Below are 20,754 nucleotides of genomic sequence, written 5' to 3' on the forward strand. Positions count from 1 at the left end.
ACTTACGCATACACACCCCATTATCAGATCCACCAGCACACATCTCTTTACTCAAACACAAACTAACAAAGCATCTGATATCAGAAAACAAGAACTGTGCTTTTATTCTATTGGCTGTATTAGTTGGTACCAACAGGAACTAGTGGACCCTGGAAGTGGGGAAAGCAGCACACTTACAGCACAGCACATATGTGCAGCCCAGACTCTCAGACATGAGCGTGTCTGTGTTTTGTGTCTGTGTGCAGGAGCTGACCGGTAAGCTTCCTAAAGAATATCCTCTAGACCCCGGAGAGGAGCCGCCTACAGTGCGGCGCAAAATCGGCACGGCCTTCAAACTGGACGAGCAGAAGATCCTCCCCAAAGGAGAGGTGAGATAAACCTTGACCTCTGACCTCTGAACATGTCAGGACTCAATCCATTTCCCCGACACATGCTTTGAGGACTCGCACAACTGACCTTTATACAAATATTTCCTGAATCAGTTGTTCCAGAGCTCTGTGTGTGTGTGTATGTGTGTGTGTGTGTGTGTGTGTGTGTGTTTCCATAAATAGTCCTAGTTCCTAGTCTGGCATGAGTCAGTGGAAGTGGTGATAGCAAGTGGATGTAGAGTGCAAGCCAAATGAGTAGTATGGGCATGCACTAGCTCACTCGGAGGAAAGAGATATCCGCCCACTTCCTCGTATCTGAGTTCTCAGACGCCTGTGATTGGTTAGTTTTGCTGTGATTGACAGCGGACGAAGTTTAATGGCATCCGTCCCACCCAGCCAGTTTGGCGTGTGTGTGAGAGTGTGTGTGTGTGTGTGTGTGAATGAGTGTTTGAGTGGGTGATTGTATGTGTGTATGAGAGTGTGTGTGTGTGTGTGTGTGTGTGTGTGTGTGTGTGTAAGTAAGGGGAGTTGAAAGAGACTGTTAAAATGTAGCTGTCCTCAGGGTCTCATCATAGCAATTCACTTCACTTTAAAACAATAGTAGACATCAAGGAGTGTGTGTGTGTGTGTGTGTGTGTGTGTGTGTGTGTGTGTGTGTGTGTGTGTGTGTGTGTGTGATGTGAAACACTCAGTTACTATAGCTGTGTTGTCACTCTGGGTGTGTATTTTGGATGGGGTTTAGAGGGTGATCTGAAGGATTGTGTGTTTTTTGGCCTGCGTGACGGCCTTTTATGTGGTTTTGAATGTGCTAATGTGTGTTCTTACCTGGTTGTGTGCGTGTGCGTGTGTAAGGAGGAAGAGCTGGAGCGTTTGGAGAGGGAGTTTGCGATCCAGTCTCAGATCACAGAGGCAGCGCGGCGTTTAGCCAGCGATCCTCACGTGAGCAGTAAAAAGCTGAAGAAGCAGAGGAAGACGTCGTACCTGAACGCACTAAAGAAGCTGCAGGACATCGAGAACGGCATCAACGAGTACCGTATCCGCTCGGGCAAGAAACCCACGCAGCGAGCCTCGCTCATCATAGAGGGTGCGGGAAATGCACACACACACATCTAAGACTGAAGACCAATCCACACATTACTAACGAATCGATATCCAGTTCAAAACCACCCACTTTAGTCCTAAAAAAGAAATCGGCAGAAATGATTTTTCAGCATGAAACTTCAGATCATGTTTTAGTAATCGTAAAGCAGTGATTACAAATGATAACCATAGCCTTACGCTCTCTGTATGAGCTACGCTTGTACAGTATGTGAAGGATTTAGAAGGATTCGGTCACGTTCTCTTCATCTCTTTTAGGTTTTTTTCGCCTTCAAGCACATTTACGCGTCTGTGTCAGGACGCCCCGATGGGGGATTATGGGTAAACGTAGTATCCAAATGCACATGCGTCCAAATTCAGAGTGCATCATGCATAGCTACATAGCTACTGCCTTCACATGTTCACGGATTTATGGATGCATATGACACATATTAGTATAAACCGGGCCTTATTTATTTATTTATTTATTTATTTATTTATTTATTTATTTATTAAATAAGAAGCTAAACAGCTGGTCTTGGTGACTGAGACATCTTTTCCTATATGAAGTGAACAGAAGGACACAGGGGATAATTACACTGTTGATGGCAGCCACTACACTCTTACATGTTTATGTGTGTGTGTGTGTGAGAGAGAGAGAGAGTGTGTGCGTGAGAGAGAGAGAGAGAGAATGTTTTTGTGTGTGTGAGAGAGAGCGTGTGTGTGCGTGTGTGTGTGTGTGAGAGAGAGAGAGAGAGAGCGATATGCTGGGGTGTAGGTGGGGTTCTCGCAGCTCTTTTCTGTGATTATGAAGCTTCATTAAGTGAGTTAACAAAGCGTCCCCCTGTGGAAAATCTGTGCTGCTGAGAGCAACAGGAAGTGCAGTTGCTGTAAAACAGCGTGTGTGACCTCCGCTAGGGTCGGGGTGGGGTGTGAAATTAATTTAATCCACACAAACACATAAATAAAGAGCGCTCTCCTCCAGGCTACATGGATAAAGACATGTTAGCCTAATCATTAGCAGCCTGCTTGAAGCGTGTGTGTGTGGGAATGTGTTGAGTGATGTGTGTTTCTGTCTCTCTTCTGTCTGCAGAGGCGAATATCGGCTCAGAGGACAGCTCTCTCTCTGACGCGCTGGTGCTAGATGATGGTGAGTCACACACACACACACACACACACACACACACATACATACATACACACACCCTGGCTAATAAACTCTAACTAGTAGCATATGCTGCCATTCTAATGGAGCAGTCTTGACCTCAGGATGCTGCTTTTGTTCAGGCTCCTGATGGGACGTTTCCATAGTAACAATACTGCGTGTGTTGAATTTCACTTTATATCCATACGATCATCCACACGTCTGTCGGACAGCCTATCACCTGTCTGTCAAAACCTGCTAAAATGACCCGAAAACCTAATGAATAACTTAAAGGATGTAGTATTGCAACGCAATTAAATATTAATGAGGATATAATAACATACAGACAGAGATAGCATTAGCAATAGTACACCGTGTATTGTATTTGCATAGCAGCTGAAGCTGGAATCAGCACACCTCAGTGAAGCATGATGGCGGTAGCATCATGTTGAGAGTTACTCTCGGCCTCCTTACCCCGTCACTGACTTTTCAGGCCCGTTTCAGTTCCAGGTTGTGACGCTACACAACGTGGAGAAGTTCATGAGGAGTGAATGCTGTAGAAGTAAAGCACGGCTCCATTCCTGTAGCTACCGTTGTAATAGTTCTGCACGTAAAAACCGAAACCGCCTTCCAGCGCACACACCACACTTGCGTGCGTTCTTGCGTGCTCACGTTCTTTTTGCCTTTTTGTCTTTTTTACCTAGATGACCCCCAGGTAGCAGGGACGCCCACCTTTTCTCCGGTCTCCTCCCCTCATAAAGGCCTTCCTCCTCGGCCTCCGTCGCACAGCAGGCCTCCTCCTCCTCAGTCTCTGGAGGGTCTCAGGCACCTGCACTACCAGCGCAGCGACTACGACAAATCTCCCATCAAACCCCGCATGTGGAGCGAGAGCTCACTCGACGAGCCCTATGAGAGAGTGAAGAAACGCTCCTCCCACTCCAGGTGTGCACCAATCAGACACCGTTTTCCACTGACACGCTAGCACAACAGTGTAGCATATCGCTATGTATGCTTTATATGCAGAGTGGGCACCCGACTTCTATTCAGAAGCAAAAGTCCTTCCAGTCTTCACAGTGTCCTTGTTGTCATGGCAACACCGGCACTAAAGCTCGGTTCTTGTGCACGCGTTAGGTCCAGATTGTATATAAAATGAGCATGAAAATGCAGTTTAGAGTGCATATGGAGAGTTTATTTGGAATCTGAGTGAATTCATTTTCATCGACTGAAATATTTGCAGGCAGCAAATGAATTTTAAAAAAAAAACCTTTCTGGGTAGTGGATTTCAATTTTGAGGAATTTTCAGGTATCCTCTGTTGTTTGTTTTTTAATTATTATTCTCTCACGCTCTGTGTGTGTGTGTGTGTGTGTAGCAGTCACAGGCGGTTCCCCAGTACAGGCAGTTGTGAGACTGGAGGGAGTAACTCTTTGCAGAACAGCCCAGTGCGCACGCTGCCTCATTGGAACAGCCAATCCAGCATGCCCTCTACTCCTGACTTGAGGACCAGGAGCTACGTCCATTCAGCCAGGTACACACACACACACACACACATTTGCAAAGTGACACAGGTGTTTAGTGATCATACTAATATTTGAACTTGTTTCTCTCAGCCTGTCTCAGCCTTTCCGTGGGCGGAGCTCCAGCCTGGAGTCTCAGGGGAAGTTGCTGAGCCTAGAGGCAGGACCAGAGGCGGAGCTTAGCCCAGATCTCTTTCTGTCAGGGCCACAGCGGGCAGGAAGCAGTGGCTCGGTAGTGCCAGATGACTGCTCATCATGCACCAGCCACTCGAGCTCCGAGCACTGCTGCCCACCAGCAGGTGCCAACCCCAACTACCGCACCCTAGCTGAGGACTCACCTTCTAGAGCACGCCAACGTCAGCGTCAGCGCCACAAATCCGCCGGCCACCTGGGCAACTCGAGCTCGGGCAGCATGCCCAACCTGGCCGCACGGAACGGCGGGACACCCGGAACAGCTCACCAGGGCGTCTACCTGAACAGCCAGAGCCAGCCGTCATCGCAGTACCGCATTAAGGAGTATCCGCTGTACCCGACAGGCAGCAGCCCGGGCGCTGTGGTGGTCCGCAGCCTGGAGAGTGACCAAGAAGGCCACTACAGCGTCAAAGCACAGTTTAAGACGTCCAACTCATACACGGCCGGTGGCCTCTACAAGGAGGGCTGGGGGTCAGCAGGGGAGGATGGTGAGGGAGGCAGTGCCAGTGGCAGTGCCAGGCTCACACCGTCCAGGTCTCAGATAGTGAGGACTCCGTCTGTAGGGAGGGAGGGAGGAGGGAACAGAGCGGCCGTGTCCGAGGAGCTACGGTGCTGGTACCAGCGTTCGTCCGGATCACTCAAAGAGCACGCACGGCTCACGCACACCAGTTCGAACACGGGGAGAGTTGGCACACTCTCTAAGGGCTCACCAGGTGAGACATCCCGCTTTCTATACAGATTGCTTTTTATATTCATATGGCATGATGTCTTAGTGTTATTCCATATTGCTCATGTACCAAAATGAACAATATATTTGATATGACTGTCAAATCACTTCAAAACTGTATTCCAATTCCACCATTTAGTCATCGAATATTAATCAGCTTGTAGGTTTATACTGCCACAGAGGAAAGCAATAAACTGTGCGTTTCTTTTCTATAAACCATGAATGGTGTCGCCATTAAGTTAATCACACTTTAACCATATCATTTAATGGTTTAGACTCATTTCTTAATTTAATCATTCTTCATTTTTTTAGCACTGATATTTAGCTAGATTTTCCCTCCAACACACCAAATCACTTTTGATTCAAATGCCTGCTTTGTTAGGCGTTAAATATTCAATGGAATATCACAGATAGGATGTGCTCTTTTTGGTTCTTTTAGATTTAAGATGAAAAATGTTTTTAAAAGGGGGAATTAAATATAAGTCATTAATAAAAATGCAGTCATTCAGCCCCATGTCGGACATCTAGCAACAACGGTCATTTGGCTAAAAAGTTCAGGAATAGGCCTGTGTAACATGACTAGAAGGATAATATAAGATAGATTGAATAGTCTTGTGTTGTTGATTTGTTTTTTTGTTTTTGTTTTTTCAATTTAAATGACATAAATATGAAAATTAGAGTAAGATTCAGTCATCTTTCTGAATTGAATTTAAAATTCATTGATGGCCTTCGCATAACATTATATAACATGGCGTAACATGACATAATGTAACGTTACATAACATAACATGACATAACATAAAACGAACGCAATATAACATAATGTAACATCATATTACGTAACGTGACGTAACATAATATAACAATGTGCCAAAACATAACGTAACATAATGTAGGAACACAATATAACACTGTAACATAACTTAACAGTATAACATAACGTAACATAATGTAGCATATAGCACAACAGTGTAGCATAACATAATAAGATAACATAAGAACGTAACATCAAACAACATAACATAATGTAACATAACACAATATAACAATTTAGCATAATGTGACATAAGATAACATAACGTAAGAATGTAACATAACACAATATAGCATAATGTAACATAACGTAAGAACGTAACATCGCACAGCATAACATAATGTAACGTAACACAATATAACACTATAGCATAATGTAACAAGATAACACAACGTAAGAACGTAACATCATGTGACATAATACAATATAACATAATGTAACATAACAATATAACATAACATAATATAGCAATATAATAAAATAAAAACACAATATAACAATATAGCATAATGTGACCTAACGTAAGAACGTAACATCACACAGCATAACATAATGTAACGTAACACAATATAACACTATAGCATAATGTAACATAATGTAACAAGATAACACAACGTAAGAACGTAACATCACGCAACATAACATAATGTAACAGAACAATATAACATAATATAGCAATATAATAAAGTAAAAACACAATATAACATACTGTAACATAACATAAAAGATGTTTTGGTCACCTTACACATATGTTCTGTTTCACTCGCACACTTCTCGCTGTATTCAGAGCATCTTGATTAATATCTGCTCGTCAGTATGTTGAGGTTGACAGTAGTGTATATTAGTGTAAGTTTAGCTAAATGCATTCCTCTGTGTGAGGGAGTGAGATGCTGTCAGGGTGGTCTGCACTGTGTGTGTGTGTGTGTTTTGGGGATAATGGATTGCCCTCTGGCTGACTGAAACACTCCAGGATTTAATCCCAAGATCTGTCATACAGGAGTGTCAGTGAAAGGCTCACTTTACTTCTGTTAATATCTCTTATAGAGTCCAAAACTGAGAGTGTATTATTGTGTTTCTGCGAGTGCATAAGTATGTAATAACTGTGTGTGTGTGTGTGTGTGTGTGTGTGTGTAGCTGCCTCTCCACATAGCCAGAGAAGTGGAACACCATGCAGTGAGTCAGCAGCAACGCCATCCTGCAGCCCCCAGCACATCCTCAACTGGCAGAGCGGGTAAGAGTGAGAGTCCAGTTTTGGAATTTCGATTTTTAAATGAATGCGGGCTTTTTGATTGTAATAATAAATGACTGAATTAAAAGTCATGTTGATGTGCTTGCCGGTTTATTTTGAACCATTTAGATGTTTTGATAATCATCTTTAAAATCTACCCACAGTGATAACTGTGAGCTAGTTAGAACAAACCCGCAGCACTTTACCATAACAACCACTGTAAATAAACACAGTTTCAGACTATAAAATAACAGCTCGTGCAGCCATAACCACATCATGAGCTCAGTGATGCACTTCTATCAGGTACAGGTGTGTTGTCAAAAATCTGTTAGGAATATCGTGAGCACCTAAATCCAATTGTCATTCATTCAATTACTAAACTGTGACTAGGCAATCAGTGTGAAATGGCAGGGCATGTGTACAATACTGTAAAAGTGTATTAACAGTGGATTTAGGTGTAGTAACGGTGGATTTAGGTGAAATAAGAGTGGTTTAGTTGTAGTAACGGTGGAGTTAGGTGTAGTGACGGTGGAGTTAGGTGTAGTAACGGTGGAGTTAGGTGTAGTGACAGTGGATTTAGGTGTAGTGACGGTGGAGTTAGGTGTAGTGACGGTGGAGTTAGGTGTAGTGACAGTGGATTTAGGTGTAGTGACGGTGGAGTTAGGTGTAGTGACGGTGGAGTTAGGTGTAGTGACGGTGGATTTAGGTGTAGTAACGGTGGATTTATGTGTAGTGACGGTGGAGTTAGGTGTAGTGACGGTGGATTTATGTGTAGTGACGGTGGAGTTAGGTGTAGTGACGGTGGAGTTAGGTGTAGTGACGGTGGAGTTAGGTGTAGTGACGGTGGAGTTAGGTGTAGTGACGGTGGATTTAGGTGTAGTGACGGTGGATATAAGTGTAGTGACGGTGGAGTTAGGTGTAGTGACGGTGGATATAAGTGTAGTGACGGTGGAGTTAGGTGTAGTGACGGTGGAGTTAGGTGTAGTGACGGTGGAGTTAGGTGTAGTGACGGTGGAGTTAGGTGTAGTGACGGTGGATGTAAGTGTAGTGACGGTGGAGTTAGGTGTAGTAACAGCAGAGCTAGGTTTAATAAAAGTGACAGTAGGTGTAGTAATACACCTAGTAATACACATAGTAATACTTTGGCTGTACCAAAGTCCATTATATTTCTCAAACAGGATTATTAGTCTTATAAATGTGTGAACATCCATCTCGTAGCTCTTTCAGACATTATTGTTTTTGTATTTTGTGTTCTCTACAATTATTCAGAGGGTGACACATGCTACCTCCAAGACATAAAGCAAAACTTTAAATGAAAAAAAAAAAGGTCTATTTTATGGGACTTTTTTTGTGTAATTATTAAATAAAGTATATTTTTTAGCGCACTCTTCTGCATGGACTTGTCATAATAATAAAAAGTGTATAACAGCACATCCATGTCTTAACCCTGCTAAGCTTAAACACTGCTCTTCTTTCACTCGCTAACTTCAGTCACACTGCTAACCTCTCTCTCTCTCTCTCTCTCTCTCTCTCTCTCTCTCTCTCTCTCTCTCTCTCCTTTTATCCTCTCTAACCCACTTCTGCTCGGTTTGGCCTGTGTGTGTGTGTGTGTGTGTGTGTGTGTGTGTGTGTGTGTTTGGTGTTTTCTTCGGGGCAGTGATACAGCTGAAAGCTCTCCTACTGAGGACCGCTCTCCCTCTCACCAAAGCACTGAGCAGTAGAGAGGTACTCTTACTTTCCTCTCTCTCTCTCTCTCTCTCTCTCTCTCTCTCTCTCTCTGTCTCTGTCTTTTTGCATGTCGACTCTGCCTCTTTTGCACTGTTACGTTTCATGCTTCGTGTATATGGAACGTATGCCGATGAGATATTAACCACATGAATCGGCTCATGTTATCGAACGCATCCTTCCGTGAGCTGGAGTAACGTGCATCTCAGCTAATTAGTCCTGACCAGCACCCGCTGTCTTGTTCCTTTATTTCTAGTTGCTTCATGCAAAAGATGGTGGTCGCATCTTTTATTCATTTCCTTAAGGACGCCACATTGACTGTTCATGGACCATATAAGATATGATGTAATGTATTGGGAAGAAGTTTGGTGGTAAAATGTGGCTCGTACAGACGAACGGAAAGATGCATATTTATTCTGCTGGCTAGTTGGTTAAGAAACTGGATGAAAATTTGTTTTGAATGTCTGAGCTGCACTTTTTATCCAGATAATCCCAATCTGGATATAATACCGATACTCAAGATGCATGAACTGTCCCCATGCAAACTCATTTGCTCTCTCTGACTTTTATTGTGTCTTGAGATTTAACAGTATTAATATATATATATATTTTGTCATCATGAAGGAATCACCATAATATGACCGTGTGTGTGTGTGTGTGTGCATATGCTTGCTCACAGATCATTCAGCGACAGCTGTTTCCTGAGCAGTCCCCTTTGCTCTGAGCTCGCCGACGTGCAGTGGTATGGACACGAGAAGGCCAAGCCAGGAACTCTCGTCTAAACCCTCCATCCCTCTCCTGCTTCATCCCTTTCTTCCTGGAACAGTGTTCTCTGGGCAGATCTGTCCACAGGCTGGACCTCAACACATATTATAGACATGCCTATGGCTGGAGCCAACACCCCTTCACCTTCTCTCTGTGCATATCCAGCAGTACAGTGGCTCTGGAATTTGGAATCACGGAGGTCGGACCGAACTAGACTAAACCGATCCTAAGTTGACCTTAAGCTGATCCTCCCACTGCGTATGTTATGAACTCTGAACTGTGACCCAGTTAGCTGCCAGTCAGTTGCTCCGTATGCACAAAACCCTTCATCCAGTCCTATCGCTGGAGTGATGCACCAGGGGTGTGGCCTCTCTTTTTTGGAGATGTGTTTATGTGTGTGTGTGTGTGTGTGTGTGTGTGTGTGTGTGTGTGTGTATGTGTGCATCCTAGTGAACTGCTCCTATGTATGCATACTCAACCACACACATCAGTGTGTAATTCTGCATAGAAGATAAGGAGTACACACACTCCTGCAGAACGTTGCTGTTGGCCGTTTTGTCCGTAACCTTCATGCGCACTGCTCTGTTGGAGTAATTGCGATGAATCACACGCCCCAGTCCACCGAGTGCACCATAAATCCTGTTCCCCACTTTCTTTTCTTTTCTTTTCTTTTTTTTTTTTTTTTCCTTTTCTATAGCATTCTGCAAAAAAAAAAAATATGGGCGTACACAACTGAGACCAAAAGATGACAGAAACACCCTTTTGGATGTGAATCCTTCAAGAAAATCAGCATTATTGGCATTTCTAATTTTAAAAAAAAAAAAAAAAAAAAAAAAAAAAAAGGTCACGTTAGGAATTAGAGGATTTTCCAGCACTTCACAAAAGTGAGCGATCTCAGAAACGGCGTGAAAAGGCTAACCGCAAAAGCACCGCGATGACGACGCACTGCGATGACGACTGGAATTCAGGGGATTAGTCCTGAAAACCTTTACGCCGTTCCAAAATATACGGTGTCAATAAATAATCCAGAAACAAAATGACAGTTATGATATTTTACAATGAAATATCTAATCCTAGGGGACAAAAACAAACCATGTCCTCCAATGTCCAACATCGAGCAGTTAGTAAAAAAGAGGCATTATTTCAGGAAATTGCACCCCGGGTCATGTATTTCAGTATTGCGAAGGTTAAAACCAGCCAGCTCTAGCTAACTACCACATTATAAAATTATTAGGGCTGCAACTAATGATTATTTCCATAATCGATGAGTTGGTCGGTTATTTATTTATTGATTTATTCCGATGAATCGGATGGGGGCGCAAACTTTCAGTACCATCAACCGTTTATTTATAATAAAATCCACAAACTGAGTGTTACAAATATAAAACTTCAGACTAAAACTTTACACAACTGTCTGTCCAATTATATACAACTGAAAAGAACCCAATACACACACACACACACACACTAGAATATGTTATTCATTTAGCACTGTAGTTTAATTCAGTGCTTTTTGTGCCTCCATAAAAAATAATGCATAAATACTTGTGTAAAATGTAAACAAATATATAAGTTTATATTATATAATAGTATTTATGCATTACTTTTTATTAAAAGGTAACGCTGACATAAAAAGTAAACTGAAGAACGTCATCGTCGGTGACTCTGGGTATTAGCCTAAAGCTAGCGGCGTCACGTTACGTGCGTATGACGTCATGCGCCATCAACTAGGAAGCGGCTTATACTTCCGGTTAGTAAAAAACGCTCGTGTTCCTTTTGAGACGATTACCTTTCTAAACTTCACACACTAGACGGTAGAGTGCGTAATTTAGGACACAACTTTAGTATTTACTCCCCGGAGCGTGTTTTCGGAAGAGAAGTAACGTAATGAGTTAACGTACCCCGTCCCACGCAGACCGACTAATCGATAACGAGATCAGTTGAGGACGATTTTCATAATCGATTGTTATTATTTTATCGATTAGTTGTTGCAGCTCTAACGATTATACTGTTAAAGAAAGTGCTAAACATTTCGATAACCTATAACATGAGCTGATATGACATGATAATGCTCAAACAACAGTATACGGGGCATGACTAATATCACTGTTTACTCAAACTTGAATGTACTTCAATCAGAACCAGCAATGTTAATATGAAAACCAGTCGCTAATTCGTATAATCACTTATAACTTCAATCCAGTTAAACGACCTGGTTCGGTTTGAACCTTGTTGATGTCCTTACCATCCAAGAGTGCTTAAAGTTACCTTTAGATGAACTAGGGATGTATCCGAATACAAATACGTCCACTCGTGTGCTAGTTTGAATTAGGCTGCTCGTTTGTCATATAGTTCGGAAATAAATTCATTAGACAATATTGCAGGCAGTTACGAACAAACATGATAAGTGCACGAACAGGTCTGGTGCGCCGAGACAGGTCATGAACTCGAGTGAGCTAAGGTCGAGGAACTTTTTAAGGTTGAGAGCCAGAACATTCCGAGCAGGCCACGCCCACTTTGGGTTTAAACCTGGAGAAGCACTAAACAAACGCAGATAGAAATAGTGGCATTTACGTTATATCAATAACGTGATCTGTCTTCGGATAACGACAAGTGAGCGATTAGCCTCGCGTTAACGAGTGCGGCTTTACAGTATTATCGGCGCTTTAAAATCATTCCCACTGATCCCACGGATAAGTCTGTGGAATCTTAATTCTGGCTGGTTTTACTCGCAGAGTAGATATATTGATCAAGCCCTAACAGAAAACAGCAAATCTCCGGCAGTTTATTAAAGCGGAAACAAGGTCGTTGTCATTGCAGGGCCGCATGTAGACGTTTTTGCAGAAAGGGGGATGATTTTGAGGCTTGTGGTCTCCATGTATTTGTCTTGTTTTGTTTTGGGGTGGGTTTTTTTTTCCCATTTAGATGTTCTATCAGTTCTCATACAATAGCTGTAAAGTTTCCCAAAAGCCATGTAGTGCCATATTTGATCTGCTGTTTTAAGGGAAACTCCTCCCTGAACATGAGCTGGATGGGAGCTGTGTGTTGGTGTAAGCTTCTGAAGAACGCTGAAGTACTGTATGTGCCACTCGCTCTCTCGGGCAGCTCCACCAGCCTGCTAGCCACCATGGTGCTCTGAGCCTCTACTGTACTGTACGATAAATTACAAATCCCCAAATACACCCCCCACCCCCACATCCCGCTCTGCTACTGAGCCTACAAGTAATCCTCGTACCTGACATCTTCGACATAGGGACCTTATTTTTAAAAAATTTCCGTACTGATGGAGTTTTTCTGTACTGCATGCAGTTAGCACCGGACTGTTTGTACTCGGTTAGGGACTGGATGAAACTGTAAGAGCACAACGTAAAGGGGCACACATCATACAGAACAGCCACTGACCAACAAACTTCTCTCTGATTGATCTTACCTCGGTGCCATTTCAAGCATTCCAGTCTACAAGCAGAACACACCCATCCGGACCTCGGTTCTGAAAAACGTCCACACTCACCGTAGGCTCTCAGACGGAGAGGAAAAAACACAGGGTGTTTGTGTTTTTCTAGGCAGCGAGATTTTAAAACGAAACGATGGTGCTCTTCTTCTCAATGTCTCTCATTTGACGAGGAAACACGGCAAGCCATAGAGTAACAACCATGTCTATATACTACACACTCCACACGGTACAACATCACACACACTCGGAAATGGACACTCCGCAGCAAAGGACACTATCTACAAGCACACTTCTTCTTCTTTTTCTTTTCTTTTTTTTTTTTTAAGTATACGTATTTCCATTACTATAGTGTATGTGCATTATGTGCCATCAGACCCTTCATAACAGAGTCCAAACCTAACACCCTGCAATGTGAAATCAATTGCTGTTTGTGTGTTATTTTTAGGGATTCGAATTCACCCTCTTACCCAGAACAGTGTAATGCTGCCTCTCTTCCAGGCCTGGATGGTAGCCCATAAGTGCCAAGACATGTTAACAAACCAAACCAGGCAACAACAAATCAGAAAACACAACAACAAAAGTAAAAAAAAAAATAATAAATATCATAATGTAAAAGCAAATGAGAAAACGCAACAAAACTAAAAACATAGCAAATCGGGAAACAACGAAACTAAAAATACAACAAATCGGGAAACAACAGAAAAACTAAAAGCAACAGTAAAATCACATCAATATTATCACAAAACACAAAGGGGAGGTCCTTACTGAACGTCGCATAATTATATCAATGCTGTGCAAAGTTATAAGAATATGAACGTACATGAAGGCCCTTGATAAAATAATAATAATAATAATAATAAGCAGGAATGAAAGCATTTCATATTTCCTCTAACTAAACATCCTCCAACGTACACTGTAGCCAATCAGCAACCAGCATGGAACATGGCATGTTCTCCCTGGACGTCCCTTTCTGTTTTGAGATAATTGTAAGGTGTTTTTTGATTTGCTGTCGTGGTTTATTTTGTTGTCGTGGCGTTTATTTTTTTTATTAGTATTGTTGTGTTTTCTAGTTTATTTTTGCGTCCTGGGTCTGTGAATGTGTCCTGCACTTCCAGGTCGGATGACAGTTCGAGGCGAATTCAGTTCTCTGGTGTTAAAACGAACCCATAGAAAGAGAAAACATTTCACGTGAAGATGTCGTCTCGTTCCCACAGTGCTGTGATTCAGGCCTCATGCTTATCTCTCCACTGAGAAAGAAGAAAACGTATATTCTCTCCTCATGCCCTAATTCTTACCTGTATTTAATAACAAGTCTAAACCTTTTATAACAAAAGAATAAACTAACACATTTATCAACATATATGGAAAAGACTATGGAAACCTGTCTGGGTTATTTTACAAGAGGAGGGGGGCGGGGGGATTAAATATTCAAATGTTTTAAAAAATTTTTTTTTTTTTTTTTAAATCAAACAGTGTTTCTTTTATTTCCTTTTTTTTTTTTTTCTTTTTCACTATGTCAGGACAAAGTAACCCTTTCAGGTGCTACAGGATGACCAGTTACTGCGTTGTTTCCTAGCTGTAGACTTTTCCTAACCGTTGTCAATAGTTTTAATACGAGTCGTGCAAAATGAAGGATGTTAGTTACTAAACTGTGTCGCTCACTCCCTCATTCCTGACAATAGAGCATGTTTTCATCACTTTATGGAGTTCAAATCAAAAATAACCGCACACGTTATAACGGTGTTGTAGAAAAACAAATGTGGAGTTGTTGGGGAGAATAACAATGAATTCCACAGTTAATTTATTCTTTTTCTATTAAGAATTTGTATAGTAACTTTACATTTTTCAAAAACCGTGTTGTTGGCAACTGAATCTGAATTTTCCAGATGAGGAATGTGGTGGTTCTTGAGATTATGAAAATAAATTATTGCTGAATGTTCTCTAAACCAAAGTGTGACTTTTCTTTTTTTTTTCTTGGGATCCAGATTCTTTCTTTTTTTTTCTTCTTTCGATAAACATCGTTCTCACAATCCATAAAGAAGTTTCTAACAAAGAAAGCATGTGACGTGCAGAATATTATGACTGTCTAATGTGTAATAGTCGTTATTATTCGTGGTAAATGGTCTGCAGTTATATAGCGCTTTTTTTTTTTTTTTTAACTTTCGCAGTTCTACAAAGCGCTTTACATTGGTTCTCAGTCACCAACAAAACTAAAAACACAAATCAGGAAACAACAAAAGTTTAAATAAAAGTTAATTCACACACCAATGGTAGCAGAGATGCCATGCAAGGTGCTAGCTTGCCATTAGGAGCTTGGGGTTCAGTGTCTTGCCCAAGGACACTTTGGCATGTGGAGTCATGTGGGGCGGGAATCAAACCGCCAACCCTACGATTAGTGGACGACCCACTGTACCACATGACCCACTGTACCACATAAACCACAGCCAGTCAAAATTCCTGAGAACAGCGGGAGGGAGATGGCAGTGACTGTGTGTGCTCTCCCCCGAGGTCGTATTGAAATGACTTTCTTCATGAATATTAATTTAGGAAATTGTACATATGAATATGTAATGACTATTGAAAGCAGGTGCCCTGCGATGGATTGGCACACCGTCCAGGGTGTACCCCGTGCTCCCTGAGATAGGCTCCAGGTTCCACACGACACAGTAGGATAAGCGGTATGGTTGAGAGATGTGGATGTTGAGAGAGAATGGCGTCTGGATGTGCTGCCGGGTTTGAAGGGGAAAAAACAGCATGCTTTGATCCTAATTGAAAAAATTCTAATCATTTCCCCCCCAAGCAGTGTGTTATAATATTGGGCTTTCTTTAACTAATTTGTGCAGCAGGTTTACACACTGCTGGAGTAAATCCGTAGCAGTTTCTGTAGTAAAACCGTTGCTTCCGAATCTGAGAATCTGACACAAGCCTGGAAGAAACACTGGAGTGTTTGTAAATTTGGTCACGATGTGTGTTCCAGCATACATGGCTGCCTAGTGCAGTCAAATACTTTCACAATGAGCAAAAAAAAAAAAAGCGTGCTTTAAAAAGCCTAATCACAAGAAATGCAGTAAAACCAGAAGAAACATTGGCAGCGCTTTTCCAATATGGAATATGATCGTTTATCGCTGGTAATTGGGATGAGGCTGGACGCTTAATCAGCAACAGTGTTCCTGGACAGATACGTAAACTCAATCTGTAGTAAGCAAGGTAAGGCAAGGATCCAGGAGAAATCCGTAAGTAATTATACCTCCTATCTGTGCAAATTAATATCAGCTGGGTTGGTAAATTGTTGGTCTATAAAAAGGCTTTTCGTTACCAAGGTGACACACAAGAAACAGCTCATGATGGGTAAAAGCAAAGAACTCTCCCAAGACCTTCACAACCTTATTGTTGTGAAACATATTGATGGAATCGGATACAGACGTATTAAAAAAATTCTGAATCCTCCAGTAAGCGCCATTGGGGCCGTTATCCACAAGTGGAAGCAACATCACTCCGTCATCAACCGGCCACACACAGGAGCTCCTCGCAAGATTTCTGAGCAGGGAGTCAGAAGAATAGTCAGAAGAGTAGCCCAAGAGCCAAGGACCACTCGGAAAGAGCTCCAGAAACACCTGGAGACAGCAGGTGCCATCGTCACAGAGAAAACAATAGGAAAGGCACTCCACCGCCATGGCCTCTATAAACACTCACCCTGCAAGACTCCATTACTAAAGAAAAGGCATGTCGAAGCTCGTTTAAAGTTTGCTACAACTCATTTGAACAAGCCTATGAAATACTGGGAGAGTGTAGTCTGGTCAGACGAGAGCAAAATTGAACTTTTTGGCTGTTGTACTACACACCATGTTTGGAGAAGAAATGGCACTGCACATCTCCCTAAAAACACAATACCTACAGTGAAGCTTGGAGGTGGAAGCCTCATGGTGTGGGGCTGTTTTTCATCACATGGTACTGACACACTTCATATAATTGAAGGAATGATGAATGGAGCCCTTTACCGGGAGATTCTTGAGAAGAATCTGCTGCCATCCACCAGGATGATGAAGATGAGACGTGGGTGGACTTCCAGCAGGACAACGATCCAAAGCATATAGCAAAGGAAACTCTCAATTGGTTTCAGAGCAAAAACATCAAGGCGTTAGAATGGCCCAGTCAATCATATCACTTGAATCCAATTGAACAAGATTTAAAGACAATATGTTTAGAAGAACGGGCCGAAATCACACCTGAATACTGCGGCCCATTAATTTCTTCCTACAGGAAGCGTCTTGAAGCTGTCATTACAAACAAAGCCCTCTCCACTAAGTGCTAAATACATTTCAGTTAGCGCGTTCAATACTTTTTCCCCGTGTCATTCCTCTTCATTACACATAACTTCATTTATGGACTTTAATGTGTTGATTTCTTGAGTTACTGGTTCTTGGATACTAGCCTCATTGGAAATATATTTACTGAACAAAAAAAATGTTGACACGTCCAATACTTATTTCCCTCACTGTATGTATGCGATTAGAGACACAACGCTAGTTTGTTTCGTGGAGGAAGACCGACAGGGAAATTTGTCCATTTTTATTGCTGATCTCTGCTAGTGCAGCGTCAGGCGAGTGAAAAGACTCAAATAACATGAACTTTATTTATTTAAACACGGCTTGTCTGAATTCCCAGTAACATTTTCAAATATTAGCACACAAAATCCATCATCGATATTTCTAATATTACTTTGTAAGCTAAATGAACGAAAAGAAGAGACTATGTACGTTTCTGCCGGAGTTTCCACGTGGGGTTACAACCTCTAGTTGGGGACCTGACTGATTTAAACCCTTACCAGTACACTGCAGTTGGAGTGTATTTTTCTACATTCCCAGTGCAGTTGCAGTGTCACTATGAGGACAAGTAAGTAGTGTTCTGCGTGACGAATTTCACTTTAACCATCACCACTCAGAGGACACTGTCGTGTTGAGCTGTGTCATTCCCCTTTCTCTGTTTCTTTCTTCCTGTTTGTATGACCAGCTTCCAGAAGAATGTTTGCTCTTCATACAATAGCTGAGGATGTCCTGTGTCAAGAGATACATGTGGAAAAGTAAACACTGTACCTAGCAACTGTTGGTTTGGTCATCTGCCTAGTGTGTGTGTTCCATTTGTACCGTTTGAGTCAACAGTCAAGTGACTGGCTTTCACCTCCAGAGTTGGCGGGACAGCTCATATGGCGTTTCACATGTTCTCTCCATGTCCCTCATCCAGGTTTCCTCCAAGTTCTCTGGTTTCTTTCCATGCAGCTAGGTGGATTGGTTACGTTAAATTGATTGATTCTAGGTGTGAATTAGCGTGCACTGCAATTAGACTGACGTCCCATCCAGGGTGTATTCCCATTACACATAGTGTTCCCGGGATAGCCGCCAGATCCGGGCGCTTACTGAAGGTGACCAGATGCAGATTATAAACTAAACTTATTATACATAAATACGTTTTAATGGCACCGTGTGCTCATGCTAACAAAACGACTACAGTGTACGCCTACAGCATTTTTTTTTTTTTTTTTTTTAATAATGCGTAACAATTTACTACACATCCTAGCACAGTGTAAATAAATCAAATGAAATGCTTAGACATCACTACTTGTATCATTAAAGGGATTTACTGCTGGAAAACATTTCCAGGAGCAGAAAGTCGAATAACAAACAAGAAAACCAAAAAAGCACGAGTGACTCATAGCAAGCTTCTAAAAATTCTCAGCAATTGATAACTCACCCACACACACACTAATAAAGTCCAGCTCTTCCTGAACAGCGTTGCCGTAGCAACAGTCTAGGCCGCTACAGAACGTTTCCTTTCGACAGCAGCTGGAAGTTTTTCTTTCGTGCAGCGAAAGTGCATGTGTGTGTTCTCCCACATGCCGTGAGAACGCAGTGCTAGAGTGTAATGAGGTCTTTCAGGCACCGTGTGTATGTGTTTGTGTGTGTTTTCCCTGTTGCCGTGTGAGTGGTTTGGTGTAGCCTCTGGTCACTGGGAGTCTGGGCTTTCTCTCTGTCTCCCTGCTACGTCTCGGCCAGGAGGAAGGTCAACACATCTGGCCCTCTGTGAATAATTTACATGCATCCGGCTGGAAGAGTGAAGCTGATAGAAAATGTTTGATAGGGAACAGAGTGCCAAACACGTCCATTCCTCAAGACACAGCGACAAAGAAAGAACGCCCTTTCTTTAAGGGATTACGGTGGGGCTTTTTTTTTTGGCATTGGATTTGTTATAAAATGTATTTGACAATGTAAAGATGGTACATTTGACTAAACCAGTCATTCCTGCATTAGTTTTATTGTGCTGCTGCTTCAAGTCTTCTCTATTCATTCTGATATATACACACACTACACTGCATAGAACAAGCAGCCGTGCGTTTGAATCAGCGACTTTATATCGAAGGCTCAGTGAAACGGAAATGACAAACTCATGTCTTGTTCTTATGAGATGTTACAGTTGATCACCGTGGCATTGCACATGATTAGGACCTAAAAGGATAGGATCTGTTTTCTCCTCATAAAAAACAAACAAACAAAAAAAAACAGATGGAGTTGTTTCCTAACATTCACCTAAAAGATCATTTTTTTCTTCTGGGAGACATGCAACTATCTTATTTAGCATCTGGGCAGTACTAAATAATAATAATAAAAAAAGATGATCTTTAAACAAAAATAACAATTTACACTGATCATCCTGTTCAAAAGTTTACACCCCCCTGGTTGGAGCTGCCTTCTCGAGCATCAGTGAATGTTTGCACCTTTTGTAATAGATGTGTACGAGTCCCTCAGTTGTCCTCAGTGTGAAAAGATCTCAGCATCATATAGTCGCTGTTGGAAAGTGAGTAAATATGTAGAAGATGCTGGAAAAGTAAAGAATGTGCAGGACCTGGAGGATTTTTCTGAAAAACAGTGGGCAGTTTAACTGCTCAAGACAAACAAGGGACTCATGAGCAACTATGACAAAACATAAACACAGTCGTGGATCATCCAGGTAACGACACACAGTATTAATAAATCAAGCGTACTGTATGTAAACTTTTGAACGGGGTAATTTTAATAAATTCAGATATTACCTTGTCTTGTGGACTGTATGTAACATCTGTTATGTGAAATAGTTTATTCAGGACAGGACTAAACAACAACATGGGATTTTTATGATCCCTCTTATTTTGTTAACAGTATTATGATTTAGCAGATTCTGTAAGGGGTATGCAAACTTTTGGGCACAACGGTGTATATATCAACTAAGTATGGGTAGACTATTTTTTTTTGCAAAAAGTATCAATTTCCCATAAGTATGGAGACTTTTTGGACACCCTGTAGAACACACACGAGGATTGTAGATAAATCCACAAAACGTCAAGTCTGGAACACAATATATAATACTATATTATTCATATTAAAAACAAATATAAATGCTTGAGATTACGTTTACTACACATTCCTTTCACATTTACACTTTAACCGTTGCCTAAAGCGCAACAGCAGAACTTACCAAAACATTTCACTCATCAGTTGTTCAGTGCATTTGATAAAAATTTTTAATAAATAAATAAATAAATAAATAAATAAATAAATAAATATATATATATATATATATATATATATATATATATATATATATATATATATATATATATATATATATATATATATATATATATATATATATATTTATTAATATTACACACACACACACACATATATATAAATCTCACACATTTTATATATAAT

The 20,754-nt window shown here is 41.5% G+C and overlaps 1 protein-coding gene across 11 annotated transcripts in view; it reads left to right on the forward strand.

Moving 5' to 3' along the window:
• The window catches only part of frmd4a (FERM domain containing 4A), a 125,002-nt gene extending 110,042 nt beyond the window's left edge, over positions 1 to 14,960 (forward strand). For 9 of the 11 annotated variants that reach the window (XM_053678110.1, XM_053678107.1, XM_053678106.1 and 6 more), the window contains 8 exons: positions 246 to 368; positions 1,221 to 1,452; positions 2,539 to 2,595; positions 3,294 to 3,531; positions 3,960 to 4,115; positions 4,198 to 5,009; positions 6,972 to 7,068; positions 9,470 to 14,960. In XM_053678110.1, the coding sequence (XP_053534085.1) occupies positions 246 to 368; positions 1,221 to 1,452; positions 2,539 to 2,595; positions 3,294 to 3,531; positions 3,960 to 4,115; positions 4,198 to 5,009; positions 6,972 to 7,068; positions 9,470 to 9,572 (1,818 nt within the window). In that variant the 3' untranslated portion in view covers positions 9,573 to 14,960. Of the gene's footprint in view, positions 1 to 245; positions 369 to 1,220; positions 1,453 to 2,538; positions 2,596 to 3,293; positions 3,532 to 3,959; positions 4,116 to 4,197; positions 5,010 to 6,971; positions 7,069 to 8,722; positions 8,791 to 9,469 lie in introns of all 11 variants that reach the window. The other 2 variants (XM_053678109.1, XM_053678108.1) reach the window with 1 other exon arrangement.
• The last annotated feature ends 5,794 nt before the right edge of the window (positions 14,961 to 20,754 follow it).

This window comes from Ictalurus punctatus, chromosome 4 (assembly GCF_001660625.3).
Source record: "Ictalurus punctatus breed USDA103 chromosome 4, Coco_2.0, whole genome shotgun sequence".
Lineage (NCBI taxonomy): Eukaryota > Metazoa > Chordata > Actinopteri > Siluriformes > Ictaluridae > Ictalurus > Ictalurus punctatus.